Source organism: Pseudoliparis swirei, chromosome 9, assembly GCF_029220125.1.
Source record: "Pseudoliparis swirei isolate HS2019 ecotype Mariana Trench chromosome 9, NWPU_hadal_v1, whole genome shotgun sequence".
NCBI classification, from domain to species: domain Eukaryota; kingdom Metazoa; phylum Chordata; class Actinopteri; order Perciformes; family Liparidae; genus Pseudoliparis; species Pseudoliparis swirei.
This window is the reverse complement of record NC_079396.1, coordinates 16,033,058-16,049,000: the sequence shown is the minus strand read 5'-3', so window position 1 is coordinate 16,049,000 and position 15,943 is coordinate 16,033,058. Positions and strand designations below refer to the sequence as shown.

The window sequence follows — 15,943 nt, the reverse complement described above, 5'->3', positions numbered from 1 at the left end:
GCTGATCGAAATAAACTAAACTAAACTAAAATCTCTCAGAGCCACAGAGTAGGAATCGAACGCTCTGAACAGAATGTTATTCTATATTGGTGATTTTATATTTTACCAGTTGAACCATTCGACAAAAAATACTGATTAACATATGTAACATAATATATATTATACTGCGAGTATTTTTACATCTGGCTCTGAGTTTATTTTAATGATAATACTTCAACTCGAGTGACATGAACGCGAGATGTACTTGTTTTCCTACTTTTGAGTTTTTGGATGAATTTGAGATCTCAAGGCATATCAAGAGTTGTCGTGGCCGAGTGGTTAAGGCGATGGACTAGAAATCCATTGGGGTCTCCCCGCGCAGGTTCGAATCCTGCCGACAACGAGAAATTGTTTTGTCCAATAAATCATTCTCACTCAACGTTTTCTCTGGAGGCTAGTTGTTATGTATATGACAATGAATCATTTACAATTGTAATTGAAAAAGATCATTTTTAACATGTATCTGCAAACAACGAAGAAAAACTACACGTAAATGTATCCCTCTCGGCCGACACGTTGCATTTTCAGTGAGGGGCAATTTATGCATTTCGCCACAAGGGTGAGCTACTTGCGCGGTGCTTAGTGTTCACAGCTTTTTGAAAAACTGGGAAACAATAGTCTAGCAAGGGAAAGGGGGGAGAAAAAAGGAAAGTGGGAAAGAGAAAGAAAAGAAAATGATCCGGTTCAAATCTAGACCCCAGCAGGATGGAGATTTGATATTCAGAATAAAAGTGCTTCTGTTGCCCGTTATCTACATGTGTAATGCAATTAACTAACTGTTATGCGAATATGAAATACAATGTCCCTACTTTACTTAAGTATCCAATGCAAATGACCTGTTAATACACACATTTTAAATAAAACATCTCTTGTTTACTTACGGTATTGACGTTATATATAATTTTAAAATGAACGGAGAGAACTGAGATAGTATTGGTATATAAATGGTAATTCTATCATCTCTTCTTTGAGTTACTGTGGCTGGTAAATGTGATGAAAATTGGTCATAGTCCAACAATATTGCACCTTTTTCTCCAATCCGAGTATTGGAGAGTTATAAGTCACTTGAAAACAAAACGTATGGAAAAAAAACTTATTTAAATAAGGACAAAATATACAAAACACCACATTATAATAGAATAATAAACACCACCACAAAACACTGAAGAATATACCAATCCTAATAACATTTAGTTACATTTTGAGGAAAAGATAAATACACCAGTCTGTACAATCTTTCAATCCAAGAATAATATCACATATACAACACCACACAATATGAAATCCACCTCTGGTCCTGGACAGGGAGGGCCTGTCTCATCTCAGACGACAGCCAGAGTGAAGCTGGAGCCCCAGCAGCGCCTATAGCTGAACTCCTCCAGGCTCACACAGTTTGGAAGACAACAAATAATAATTAGGTTTATGCATGAATAAAGGAAACACAAAATATGTCTTATAATGAAGCCAGAACGAACACAGTAAGCTACACAGTGCTCAGAGCATCTTATACAATGCCGTAATTTCCAGCAGAGCCGAGTGTCCCCCACAGAGGAGGAGAAGGGCCAGGGGTCCTCCTCCCCACTAAATGTGGATTTAGTAAGGTAGACTTTGACCCACCAAAGCGTCAACTGAAAGGCTAACCAGAGTTGATTTAAGGATACAACAGATACAAAATAAGTCATACAAAACTTGAATTACTAAAACACATATTCACCATTGACACATTTTATCACTGGTGTGGTGGGGCAAGAGCTCAGGTGCAGAGGAAGCAGGCACTTCTCCAGATAAAGGGAACAAAAAAACTTTACTTGGGGAAAAGGTTTTATATAAAAACTCTGGCTGTACGCAACTTCACTTTTTTTTTTAAACGCACTTGGAATCCACAACAGTTACAAATTGAAGGATCGATGACACTAGTAAATACAACGAGAACAAAGACAACAATTCGATAGGCTACAAGGGAAAGACTGGGACAATATATAGGGGGGGAAACCACAGGTGTAGGGCATCAGTAATCAGGGAGACAGAGGGCAGGTGCAGGGAATAAACAATCAAGACACACTGGGGAGAACAGGGCGTTACACATTTAGAGCGTGTCGCAGAAAAGGCCGCACTAAGTCCGAGGCCACAGACTGTGGAGTAGCATCAAGAGGAGCTGGAGATGGTGCTGAGGCCATAGACTGTGGAACAACAGCAGAAGATTGTAAAAAAATAAAAGCATTTAACAGACATGCAATACAAGATGAACAATAAAGAGACTTAATTCTTAAACCGATTACCGTAACGCCATGGCATCGGCAATTACAGGCCATGGCGGCCATGGACCCTCCAAAGAGGGGGCTCTATCTACGGGCCTGCATGGGGCATTTCTCAATCTGAAATGATAAGAATGGTTATTTAGCCTGGAGTGAGTCACTCAGTGTACTCTGTCTGATTGTCACTATCTGCAGGATCATATTGCATATTTGTAATTAAGTGTGTGTCATACTAGTGACAATAATAGGTCATTATTTGTGTTATACTTTATCTTCTGATAGAGGACGTGCCACATCTTCTGCCTTGGGGCTGGTCTATTGCCTCCTCCAGAAGGCCAAACCGCCCTCAGCCTTGCCATCCACTCCTCATCACCCATGGCCTTGTGGCTTTTTGGTGTTGTGCTCTTCTAAAGACAACATAGAAATAATAATAAAAGATAAATAAAGCCCAAACCATTGTGTGCTGAACAAGTTCATACTTATGAGTACAGTAGCACAGACACAGCAATTGTTAAGCAAACTATACTGAGAACATGTCATCATATCAATACATATATATGTATACACATTATTCAGAATTATACTGTGTAATTATACTTTGTCTAAGATAAGTCTGTATTAGTCATTAAATACCAGGAATAAACTATGACCCTGTATCCTTTAAATATATATATGGTCATGACATGTTATGAATTTCAGGAAAATATGATAACTAAAACAGAAATTTGAACCAGACCAATGTTAAGAAACATTGCATCATAACAAATATACATAATACCTTAAATACAATATAAAGACAAAAGAACAACCCAAACTTCAATGTGTGAACGCCCATGATGACCAGAAAGGCATTTCATATTTTAAATAATAGCCGCCTGCAGTTACATTTTTTACCCTTCCATCTGTTTTGGAAACATACACAACAAGGTATTGTCTCTGTTTCCCCACGTGAACCCGTGCGCGTGCGCTGTGGCATGTCTCACTCTCTTCCCCTTCTCTTCTCGCGGAGCGATGACCTTTAGCACTACTTTGTGTACGTTTCGCCCTGCCCCGTGATGCGACGTCACCAACCCTCTCTCTATAAATACTCACGCCGACCCTCGAAGCCAGCAACGAGCCTCGCTGTCTCCCCTCCGGAGCTGGAGGGTTACACTTATCCAAAAACGTATTTTCAGATGGGCCCCGTCTCCCAGGGTTTACTCCCCCAGGCTCGCCGACTGACTTGATTTGGTTGCTGCGAAAACATCGAGTCCGTTTGGGTCCCTACAAAAGGTGAGGGTTCCCCCCCGGGCAACATGGTGGGATCTCCGCATTCTGGTGGCGGCGAGCGCACGTGAGAGGCGTGCAGGGCTCGTGATCCTAAAAGACATTTGTACCAGAAGTCTCATTTCGGTTCAGGCAGCAGCTCCGCGGAGGGGCCGAGGACCAGGATGGGGGGGCTTTGTTTTGGGGGTTCACGGTCGTCTCTCTGGCCGGGCAACTGCGAGATAGCGGTGCTCTGAGAGCTAGCTTGTGTTTACACCAGCAGTTAAGTTTATTTGTTAAGCGCAGAAGAATAAACGTCCTGTTATCGTTGTTAGTTTTTTCATTCACAGAATATCGATTAACCGTTCCGCTGGCACTGGAAGTGAACAGTAATTGAGTTTTTTTTGTTGAGGTTTTGTTTGGAAACAAAATGTCTCCGGTGCAAGATAAAGGGGTCCATATTTACGGTCTGTGAGTGTATCCCCTTTTAAGACCTTCTTCCTTCAGCACATGCATTTTTGAATTGAGCTTTTACGTATTTATTACATTATTTTGTATGGAATAGATTTAAGTCGATGTCTGTTTGGTGCAGTGACCATCTCATGTGGACGAGACCCCTGCAAACAACATGGGTGACGTCATTACATTAAGGATGTGACGAGCAAAACAAACATTTATGTATTTTGTCCATGAGATCTGAGCAGTTTGAGGAAACACGATTTGTGTTTAAATCCGATGTTAGTTTTTCTGCCATGCACACCAGCAGATTGGTTCAATAAGTGATGAAACGATCGACTAATACCCACAACATCGTCTGTTTAAGACATTTCTAAAGCAAATGTGCCAAACGCATCTCTGTTGTTAGTGTTTTCTTACATGTTACAAATAAAATATGTACACTAATGATGGATAGATAAAATCCATTTAGGATATACTTATTGTTTGCAGCTTATTAGTTACAATAAATAGTTACTCATACAGACCTAAAAAAGATTAGATAACAGAATAATAAACCAGTTTTATAATTAAATTTCTTTTTTCGTGGGTATTTGACCAGACAGTTTTGATCATACAGGTTTTTCCTCCAGGTTTCCTTCAAGCACAGCGGACGGGGACCAACTCCAGTAGGATGGCATCCATTCCAGCAGGCGGTTCTCTCGTGGCGACCACTGACTACTACCGAAGTGAGTCTCTCCTCTTTTTTTATTCTCATGTCGCAAAACTGAGTTCTTGCCCTTTTGGCAGGGATTTACTATTACTCTACTGTTGGGTTGACACTTTAGTGCCATGAGGCGTCATTATACGGCTTAACATTTAGATATAATCAGTCTTTTTTTTCTGAGTACAAGATGACTAGTCAGAGTGAAATGTGTCTCAGGCTGAATTATTTGTTTAATACTTAACATACGTAACCTATTCCTTGGTTGAATGTGCTTTTTAAAAGAACACTGATTTGTAATGCTGACCAGTCATTTCCTGTGACCATACTTTATTTTGTTCCCTCATAAGGGAGCAGATAGATATCATGTTCTTGTCAGTCAAACATTAAATTCATAAAGAAATGTACTTCCTCTTTACTTATCTTTTCACTTGCGCAACTCTTTTTCTGTTGATTCTCTCTTGCAGGGCGCATTGGTTCTACATCCAGTAGCAGCTCTTGTGGCAGTTCGGAGTACAGTGGAGAGGTCATCCCTCAGCATCCAGGTGTGTGTGTATCCAGGAAACGGATTTAAGTCTTAAACAAGTTTTAATAGAGAACTTTCAATAGGAAAGTTAAACTCAGTTTGGAGTAATTGAGTCATTAAATACTAATAGATTATTTGGTTTTAGTTTTTGAGAACTGTGTTGTCTGGGGAAGCAACACCGACAAGAAGTGTCTTGTCACAGATCCAGATGCTTCTGTCTGTTGGAGCAACTGCTCAAAATCCTGTGTTTCAGTTTGGGCAACAGTTTTTTAAAAGATGGGGATGTTGCTCAATACACATCATACCACTGATTGATCTGGTAATAACACAGGCAGAGCTTCAGTTTCAGTAAGCTCAAGGATCGCTGTGGCTAGATCAGCTGTTTTCTCAGAGCTACTATGTTTGTGTCATACTAGAGAAAAACTAGCTGATCTGTCTTTTTCTTATCTAGGAGAAAAGTGTTTTTCTTATCTTGTATTTTCCCTTCTCTTTGAAAGATACAGGATTGCTTTACTCCCATTCAGTTTTCTGGTTGGAATTCAGCCATCAGTATAAACGTAAATCATTCAGCCCCTGGTACACCACTATGTCAGTTCAAATCTGCTGACATCACTTGTAATCCTGGATCAGTGCAGCTTGATTGAAACCATCGGGCTCAACTCATAAGTGATGGCACAGGGTCTTGTTAGTGGTGTCAGGGCACGTATTTTCACACTGATGCACGGAACAGAATTTCTATTTGTCGGTTTTAAGTTTTACAAAATGTTATTAAAATTATAGTTTTGAGTTGCAATACTGTATTACAGGGTCTACATTGTCTGCTCGGTGTTATAACTAAGTCAGCAATAATTAATTTGTTTCTTGACCTCATTTAATACATTCATTTAGGAAAGTAGTTCACATTATTGACTAACTATTTTGGGAGCGGCCCAGTGACTATTCAGACATATGTACACACAGTTGTGATGGGGGCAAGGTGAGTCATGCTTCCCTTGGAGTGTAGCTGATGAAACGCACACTCGATTTAAACGCATACACACTCATTGGGTTGCTGTCTTGCTTCAGACAGCAATGTTAACTGTATCGCTGGTCAAATGTCAAGATATTATACAAACCCCACGGACAGAAATTGTAATTAAATGGACGGTAGGTCCTGTTACCTTTATAAACCTGTGTCTCATCTGCCTCCACAGGACTCCCCAAGCAGGACTCTGGACATTGGTGGTCCAGTTTCTTCTTTGGGAAGCAGCCAGGCATGACCCCAGTGACCGAGGAGGCACAGCAGAAGTAAGTCACTTTAACTTGTATTGCATTAGGAATAAACCATATCTTTTAACATACTATTGTTTTTTTAACTTTATACAAAAAAAACATTAGCGTCTGACGGGTTCAGAAAATAAAAATGCGTTTCTAGACTGGGAACACTAACTCCATACTAAAGTACATTATTCAAGCCGTCCTGGTTTGTATATACGTCTGCAGCATTTGACCCGACCGTGTGTAAACTAATCACTCTTTACTGGTTTGACATGGTCAAACCCTTTCTATTATACAGTATCAAGAATAGTTTTTCCACAATCTCCCTTTTTGTCTCTCAGGGCAGCTGTCCAAGGTGCAGTGACAAATGGTCAGATCACCTGCGTTGCAAAGGAGATGGTGATGCAACACCAAGTGAGTGAGAGCAGTGGTGCAGGAAGCCCCTCATGATCCTGCAGTCTCACCTCAGATGGGATTGAACCAACGCCATGTGACAGGAGGATGTCCTGTTTACAACCGTATTAGTTAAAACACATATTTGTTGTAGTTCTAGGGCTGCCTTACTCGTTTTTGTTTGTAACCTTTTTTTTTTATTAAAAAAAATTAAAATATATACAAAAAACGTAATGAAGATGCAACTGATTAACTCCTGTGTTTGTTTTTTAACATTTGTAATGTTTTTGTAATACTGTGTTGCATTCACGCTTGTGCATACACATCAACATGCCTTTGTAAAATATTTTTCACTTTTGTCACCCTGTGATTCCAGAAATAAAGTAGACTCTTTCAGCCTAATGTTCACATCTCTTCTTTACTTTTAAGAACATCATTTTAACTCTGTATACTTTTCTAAAACAAGTGCCATGGCAGTTGGATGACATAGCCCTATAAGGACCAGGAGGTGAAGGAGTCAGTGTTTGCCAGCAGCGGCTCACTTGTTTTGTACAGGGCTATACCAGGAACAGAGTAAACACCAAGAGAGCTGCACTGCAGAGCCTGGACTTGTGTAACTGTTTGCTCGGTGTCTAAACAACCACTACATCTGGAAACTGAGTCGATCTGTCTAAGGATTACATTAATAAAAAATCCAAGTCACCCTGCCAGATGTTTCAACCTGTTTTTGGCATCTGAAGTTTCAAATTTGAAATGGAAACTTTTTTGGGAAGTGTCTTTGCTTTCAAATATTTTTCACAAGTGTTATTAAAATAATTTTATATCTAGAGGACTCGGGAGAAATAAGTAGTTGCAAGTTAATGTTTTATATTCAAAACCTTCCTTAAGTTAAAGCAAAATAACTTGTTGGGCAATGGTCCCCTTCAGAGATATTACTTTAATGTGTTAACACAAGGAGCTTTTTCATGGTACATCTGGGGGAGTTGAGCAAAGTTAACTTCTCTATATGCTGTTGGATTGTTTAGTCTAGAACAAAATGTAATCTACATGTATTTCATGTTTTTTTTTTGTAGTCATGTTTAAAGTATCTAAAGCTGTTAATCTATGAAAAAGTACCACATTACCCTCTGAGAATCTACGGCACTTCTCTTCCTAAACCTAACCAATCCAACCAACGGAGACAACGAGCACGAGCCAATCAGAGGCAGTTTAAATCAGCTGTGTCCTTAACAAGGCAGATTATTTAAATGCATTTTACCTGTTGCACACCTGCAGCCAATGCTAATTAGGGTTAGCTCCTGTTAGTTTTATTACAACGACCGGCGCCTTCAGTATAACAAACATTAATGTACAGACAACAGGGTGTTGCTTCCTGGTGGATTTATTTTATAGAAGTATATTTAAGTCTTTTAGTCTTTAGTTGCTGCTATTGATGTTTAGCTAAGGAGCTTACGCTAATAAAACGGCTGCTATTGACGTTTAGCTAAGGAGCTAACGCTAATAAAACGGTTGACAAAGCCAGAAGTCTGAGTTTCCAGTCCTGCTGTTTGAGACCACAATATATAATCTCCCTAGATGTTCGGGAGACACTTATCTTCACAAAGGTGAGAGCTGCTGTTGGTGTTTTTGGTACAGTTTGTTGTTTACATATATATATATATATATATATACACACACACACACACACAGTTAGTTAGGCCTTTGTATTCCTCTCGGAACATAGGCCATTGATGAATTGTTTCCACCCTCGTCTGTCCTGAGCCATCCGCTCCAGCTGTTTCCACGTCAGCCCCTTCTTCTTGAATTCCGGCTCTGTGCTCCTTCTCCTGGTGTTTTTGGGTCGTCCTCTACCCCGTTTGCCTTGTGGGTTCCATGTCAGTGCCTGTTTTGTTATTGCTGTTGTGTTTCTTCGTAGTGTGTGTCCAATCCAGCTCCATTTTCTCCTTAACAGCTGTATATCTACTGTTTCTTGTTTTGTGCATTCCCTTAGGTTGATGTTGCTAATTGTGTTTGGCCAGAAAACTCCAAGGATGCGTCTTAGATAGTGGTTTATGAAGGTTTGTAGTTTGTTTGTGATGTTAGTGGTAGTTCTCCAGGTTTCGGAGCCATAGAGTAGCACGGTTTTGACGTTGGAGTTGAAGATTTGAAGCTTCGTCTTGAGGGAGATGTTTTCACTTTTCCAAGTTTTGTTTAAGATGTTAAATGCTGTTCTTGCTTTCCCAATTATTGTCTTAACGTCATCCTCTGTCCCACCATCAACAGCTATCACACTTCCCAGGTAGGTGAATTTGTCGACATCTTCCAGCGTCTGGTCCCCGATGGTTATTGGGTCCGTGTTCTTGGTGTTTATCCGCATTACTTTGGTTTTTGGTCCATTTATTTTGAGTCCAAGTCCAGCTGCCGTTTTTTCTAGCAGTTCGGATTTGTCCTGCATCTGTTGGTGGCTATTGGACAGTAGTGCGATGCAGTGGCGGGCCGTGGGCCTGGGGCCTGGGCCTTCAGTGAGGTCCTACACAGTCCCACCCGAATTAATCCACCTCTTATTACTATCATTATGATGCCATGGCTCTAGACCAGGGCTGCTCAATACGTCGATCGCGGCGTAGTATTGGTAGATCGCATGACATTAAAAAAAATTGGCCCGCCCCCGTCATTTTCTCTATAGCACGTCTTTGTTCATTTATTAAACTAAACAGCCGTCTGATGTTGTTCGTATCTACACAACAGCATGTCATTTCTCTCGGCTCTCCGTCTCGCACGCTGCAGAATGCATCGGGACGGAGAAAAAGAAGAAAAAAGTCACTTGCACTAGTTTGTTCACTAAACAGGGCATTGTCGCACCCAAAGCAGATTTCAAGTATATGCTCGACCAAATCGACATCTTCTCCTCCTTCCGCCATTGTGGGTTGAAAAAACAGTTTTGTAGTCCGCGAATTAATTCCTTTATCAAATTCAGTTTCCTAGTTCTGAGGTTCTGCATCTACCTGCCCATAGGACCCGCCTCTCAATATTGGTAATCCAATCAAAAGACGTGCAGCACTCCGCCTGCTCGCTGCTCCTGTGCCGGTTCCGGGGCCTTCTAGAAGGCCTAGAGGAGCCAACTCTAAAGCTGATTGGTTGACACAACATCGTCATTCCCATTCACTTGAAGCTACCAGCGCCCGCAATGTTGATTCTGAAGGCCTAAGGGCAGATTTTAGCCCCCTGGCAACACACGATGGCTGAATATGATTGGATAAAAGATCTAACATAAAGACCAGCCCTCCAAATCTCAACCTGGCGCTGGCAGCAGCGCAACCAAGAGGAACGCTATGAAATTAAGAGAATAACTCTTACTCTGGGAAATAATTGAATACATATTTGTGGGAAAATATATTTAGAAAAAAATATATATTCTGATGATGTTTAGGCCAGCAGAGAAGGCCTTCTGGCCCTGACGGCCCGCCACTGGTGCGATGTCATCCGCAAAGTCGAGGTCCTCCAGATGTTCTGTTAGACTCCACTGGATGCCAGTCTTTTTATTGTGGGTTGATTGTACCATGATCCAGTCAATGCACAGAAGAAAGGGGAAAGCAGGCAGCCCTGTTTCACGCCAGTGAGTACTTTGAATTTTTCTTGTGCGCATCCCTGGAAGAGTACGTTGCATTGCATGTCCCAGTACATGTTCTTAATGATGTTGGTATACTTTGGGGGGATTCCATAGTGTGCCATGAGTTTCCATAGCATTTCACGGTCTACACTGTCAAATGCCTTTGCAAAGTCTATGAAATTGACATGAACAGGTGTTCGCCATTCTATAGACTGCTCAATGATGATCCTGAGGCTAGTAATCTGGTCGGTGCATGATCTTTTATTTCTGAAACCATATATATATACACACACACACACACACACACACAAGTTGGTGATTAAAATGTATTGTCAGCAGATTAAAGTGTCCAGCATAAAGTGATCGAGTGTGTTGAAGTATTTTACTGCAGTTTGGAAGGACTTGTGGTTCCTCTCCCTCAGACACCGGGGATCAATCAGCCGGTTGCTGAAGGAGCTGTGCAGAGCTGCCAGAGTGTCCTGCACGGGGTGGGAGGTGTGGTTCATCAGGGACGAGAGCTTAGCCAGCATCCTCCTGTGTCCCACCACCTCCACAGTATCCAGAGGACACCCCAGCACGCTGCTGGCCTTCTTTAACAGCTTGTTCAGCCTCTTCCTGTCAGCCGCTGCCATGCTGCTGCTCCAGAGGACCACTCCATAGAAGACGGCTGATGCCCCCACAGAGTCAAAGAAGGTCTTCAGGAATTCTCCCTGCACTCCAAAAGACCTCAGCCTCCTCAGCAGAAAGAGTCTGCTCTGTCCCTTTTTATAAAGTGCGTGTGCGTGGACAGCCCAGTCCAGCTTGTTGTTCAGGTGAACACCCAGCCGAGTGCAGCAGCACTCAGAACCCCGTCTGGTTGGAATGAGGGTGGTGGTGGGGGGGGGGAGGGGGTGGACTCCTCGTCAAATCTATTTTACAGTCTAACCTTATATTTCATAGGAGTGTAACAACCCATTTATTTTGTTATTCAATTAAGTTTATTTTGTATAGCCCAAAATCACAAATTACAAATGTGCCTGTACACCTATGACACCCCTGGCCCAGGACCTCACATCCGATCAAGGAAAAACTCCCCCAGAAAATAGAAAAAAAACTTTCACAGGGAAAAAAAGGAAGAAACCAGATGGACAGAAGCAATATATGTCATGTGTTCAGATGAACAGCGTTACAGTGACAACACATTCAATGAATATGAAAGAGGGGGATCAATGAGCAACAATCCAATATAATTGACGCAAAGTGAAAACATACAACATCTCTAAGATACGCCTTTTATTTTGAAATTCCCATGGCAAATTTCTTTAACCATACACCTCTTTCTTCTAGAGCCCGGTAATACAATGTTCAAATCCCACGTTAGAGCTTTTTGTGAGTTTATATTTTAATGCAACTGATTGTGTTAAATGGTCATATGCTTTTGTCTCATATGGATCGCAGCCTTTCGCAGGACCCTGATTTAAACAGATCAACATTGTATTGTGCAGACTGTGATATCAGCATGTATTGTATCAATCGATATAATACGGTATCGTGATGAAACTTGTGATTTACACCCTTCGTCTTTCATATTTCATTATGCTATACTATTCACTTATTATGACAAGTAATGTATGTATTATCAATTCCACATGCAGTTATTTAAAAGTATAGCCTTTCTGATTAAAGTTTTTTTTTCTGTTTTTGTTGAACTGCTGCGTATTGCCTTTGCAAAGGTAATTTATTTATTTGCAGGTGTAAATAAAGCTGAATTCAATTTATTTAATAGTCATATACAATGAAGTCCTCACTGCATGACCATTGTACTATTTGGCTGAGCTAACTGCAATAAAACAAAAGTTTCTGACCAAATGTTATAATCCTACGAGGAGTGGTCATCACAGAGAAGGTCACCGGCAGTAAGGGTGATGGCGGTGCAGAAAGAAAACCCCAAACTAACTTAAGCCTATTCTGTTCCCCAGAATCATAAACCCGCTTTATCTTCTCACTAATACAAGGTATCCTGACATGTGGAGAGAAATGTCCCTGCTGACTCAGGGATTTCCCCATTAGACTGTGAAATGGGTTTATGTAAGCACCGCTGTCCTCAGCCACCCGTTCAGCCTCTGATTGTCCGTATGAAACGGAGGAAAAACAAACAATACTGCAAAGGGGCCCCTCTCATCGCCGTGTCGAGGGTTTGTTCTGTGGCTCATGTGAGAGCGGAGCGGCCACTCGTCCTCCCCCGCTGCAGTTCTTCCAGTTCACCAGGTGCTCCGAGGTCCATCGGGAAGTGGGAGGGAGGGAGGCTCTCGTTCACTTGTCAGACTCCCGTCCCTGTTTGTCCTGTTCCACAACATCTGTTCCTCCTTTGACTTCCTGGTTGTCGTACTGGGTGATGGTTGAAGTCTGTATCATGATGATATTAGGAATATTGACCTTTCAGAAGCCTTAGACCCCCTATTTTCTTACCACTGAGTTTGATTGGATTCAAACTAACATGCAAATTGTCCAAATGTATAAATGTATTATATAGCATACTACATCCCCATCCCAAAGTTAGAATTTAAAATTATAAGTACCAGCCTTAATAATTGAATATTTAAATGTTTACCAGGTACGTTTCTGTCGATCGAATATTGATTTTAATCGACCAATCATTGGAACTCTTATTGTATATCAGATATGCTTACATGTTCTAAAAAAATGCTATTGGTGCAGCCGCACATGATGAAATACTCCCTGTCACTCTTATTGGTGTGAACAGCTGCAGAGCAGCAAGCTTCCCTCTTCCATATTAAATAAAACAACACCACTTAAAGACTCATTTAAATACACGTCTGTGAATTGTGGCAGGGAATCATGACATGTTTTTCATGATCCTTCATGATGATTCATTTATGTAGAGAGCCACGGACAATGAAGCTCAGTTTTAGGACTTTGTGTCCATATGACATCGACATTGCTCATCATTTTAACCCCTTTGATCCGTCATAGAGCTTCAAGTAAGTCGTCTTTGCCCAAATCCAACTTTGTGACAATACAAACTTTTGACTCCACTTGAGGCCTCCGATTTCATGAATGTGGATTGTAAATATGCAATCGACATTTTTTACTGCATGCACAGGCTTTGATAGTAATCGTTTAATTGAAATGCCCTTTTACTTGGAAATCGTCCACTTTGTCTGAGCTTGCCTCAGACATGTGGATGTTAAGGGGATCTGCTTTTTTAACTTCCTTTCAGTCTATAAACAAAGAGGTGCGCTTGTTCCCCTCTACTTGACGCCCCGGTCAGCAGGGCTGGTTGGTTTGGAGGTGGAAAAGTGAAGAGAATTAGTATCCAGGACAATGTTGACCCATAATCCTTTGGTGCCAACACCACCTGGGAAGAGAGAAATGCAAAGAGTTGAATCAGAAAACTATTTATTCGTGCTTCCCTGAGTGTTAGTTTATATGCTAAACTTGCAAAGAAATCCATTTACTCTGTTTAAAAAAGTATTTTGTGGGATTTTGTTTTACAGAAGTTGAGGTTCATGAGTTGAGTTATTATTAGGTCACTGGGTGCACTGGTCATTGACAACTGGGCAAGTATCAGATTCTCTACTTCAGTCTCCATCACTCTCACATTCAGGATACGCGCTTCAATCAGGATTTTTTACCACAGTTTGAGACACATGTGTTTGTGTCTGCAAATCCCTGCAGTTAGAAGGCCTTCCTTTAAAAAGAAGTGTACTACATGTACTGTGTCTGTGTGCAGAGTTTTACCGGGAGGTGTTGCCACGGTGACCCAGAGGGTGAACTGTCTCTGATTGTGTCTGATGGAGTCGTTCTGACAGCTGAACACATCAACATCAGGCTTCATCTGCTCCCGGCTGGGGGGCAGGTCTGAGAAAGAGAGAGAGAGACACATGTACTCTAACTAATGCACCACCATTAGACTAAAAGCAAATGTCACTGAGAGACAGCAGCTCAAAAGGAATATGGAAAATACAGAAAAAGGAATTCTGAATTATTTGATTCATAAAATGTCAGAACATAGTTAAGGAAATGTCCCAGAGCCTATTGTGACATCTTCAGTTGTTTGACATATAAAATGATTTATTGAAAAATAACTCACACAACTAATGATAATAATAATTATATTCATTTTAGCAATTATTTATTTTACATTAATTTGCTTATCTGTTTTGTCAATGACTTATATCCTCCCATCATAACTTCTTCAAATTGAACAATAAAGTCACTATTAATATTTATTTAACATTTAATGGGCTGGAACGAGTGAATTTAGATTTTCTCCTCGGATCAAACTTTGTAATCTGTCCAGTAGAAAGTGTTTTATAACTCAACAAGATGACAAGACGATTAGGTTGTTATTTTGCCTGGAGAAACTCAGTTCAGCCAAAAATGGGTTCAGAAGGTAATGTTATAAAAAATAAAAATGTAATTCGAAAAAGAACATGCATATCCCACACTACTTTGCTACCTATGCATACCTCCGGCTTTACACATGTTTACTCTGTGTGTTAGCTTGCGTGCATACTTTTGTAGAAGTGGTTGCGGGCGAACAGACAGGCTGGAGAGTTGACGCTGGTCATGGTGTGTCAGATGTGCAGTCACTCACCTACAGGGTGAGAGAGAGAGAGAGGGGGGGCGGGGAGATCATGACTCGGGTCAACGCTGGAGTTCAGCAGATGACTCATCATTACAAACTAAAGCTGTGTCTGTTGCGTGGACCACATTTCGTCATCCTGACATCCTGGAAATAACTTCTGAGTCCTGTGTTGATTGTGCTTTTTTGTTACATTATTTCCTGTGCAGAGGGAGCGACACAGCCACATCTCATTGTGCAGTCCTGTATTGCATGACAACAAAGCTCAATCATACAGGCTACAGGAGTTTCTACTCAACAGTATCAGTACATAGTGTTTGATTGGGACATAACTTGGGTGCCTGGAGATTATGTGGTAAAATGATAAACTGTTGGTAGATTGAAAACAGAAGATGCACTGGTCAGTTAGCATGATCAGAGAGAAGAGGGTCCCATCTATAGAAAATAAAAAAAACTGCACCAACTGAGAGTCTAAAATAATGTCAGGAAGGAGACTAAAGAAAAGAGGCCAGCTCCAGTGTTGGTTACATACATATGTTTGGTCATGCTGGCATGATAACAGAAAGTGTGTGTGCTGGAAAGATACAGCGCTCTGGGTCGGCGTGGTTACCCTAAAGTTAAAAGTCAGTCCAATGTGCTAGAGTAGATCCAAGACAACAGCAAATATGTCTGGTAATGATCCCAGGTAACAGATATGCCTTCTTGCAACTTCTAAATCAAAGAGCGATATGTGTCTGCTAATGAAGCTGCTTGTTACATAAATTAGGCTTTATCTCTTACTTGACTACCTTTCATTTTCTCTGTTGTGTAAGAAGGACCTAAACTCAGCTCATGTGAGGCAGGTCTGTTGGTAAGATGTAGGGGAAAGGTCTTGACCGCCCACTGTTGATTT

The 15,943-nt window shown here is 41.1% G+C and overlaps 1 protein-coding gene, 1 long non-coding RNA gene and 1 other non-coding gene across 4 annotated transcripts; 2 read left to right on the top strand and 1 right to left on the bottom strand.

Moving 5' to 3' along the window:
• The first annotated feature begins 300 nt into the window (after window positions 1–300).
• Window positions 301–382, top strand: trnas-aga (transfer RNA serine (anticodon AGA)). Its single transcript has one exon. It is a non-coding gene; the product is annotated as a tRNA-Ser (tRNA).
• A 731-nt stretch (window positions 383–1,113) lies between these two features.
• On the bottom strand, window positions 1,114–3,472 carry LOC130200143 (uncharacterized). The gene is made up of 3 exons (XR_008832936.1): window positions 3,387–3,472; window positions 2,562–2,701; window positions 1,114–2,414 (listed from the first exon to the last, which is right to left on the bottom strand). It is a non-coding gene; the product is annotated as an uncharacterized LOC130200143 (long non-coding RNA).
• ppdpfb (pancreatic progenitor cell differentiation and proliferation factor b) lies at window positions 3,431–7,276 on the top strand. 2 transcript variants are annotated; one of them, XM_056424149.1, is made up of 5 exons: window positions 3,431–3,566; window positions 4,615–4,723; window positions 5,166–5,243; window positions 6,418–6,511; window positions 6,823–7,276. In XM_056424149.1, the coding sequence occupies exons 2-5, from the start codon at window positions 4,669–4,671 to the stop codon at window positions 6,929–6,931; spliced, it is 336 nt and encodes a 111-aa protein (XP_056280124.1). In that variant the 5' UTR covers window positions 3,431–3,566; window positions 4,615–4,668; the 3' UTR covers window positions 6,932–7,276. The 2 variants fall into 2 exon arrangements, with proteins under 2 accessions (XP_056280124.1, XP_056280123.1); XM_056424148.1 differs by having other exon boundaries at window positions 3,432–3,566; window positions 4,628–4,723.
• The last annotated feature ends 8,667 nt before the right edge of the window (window positions 7,277–15,943 follow it).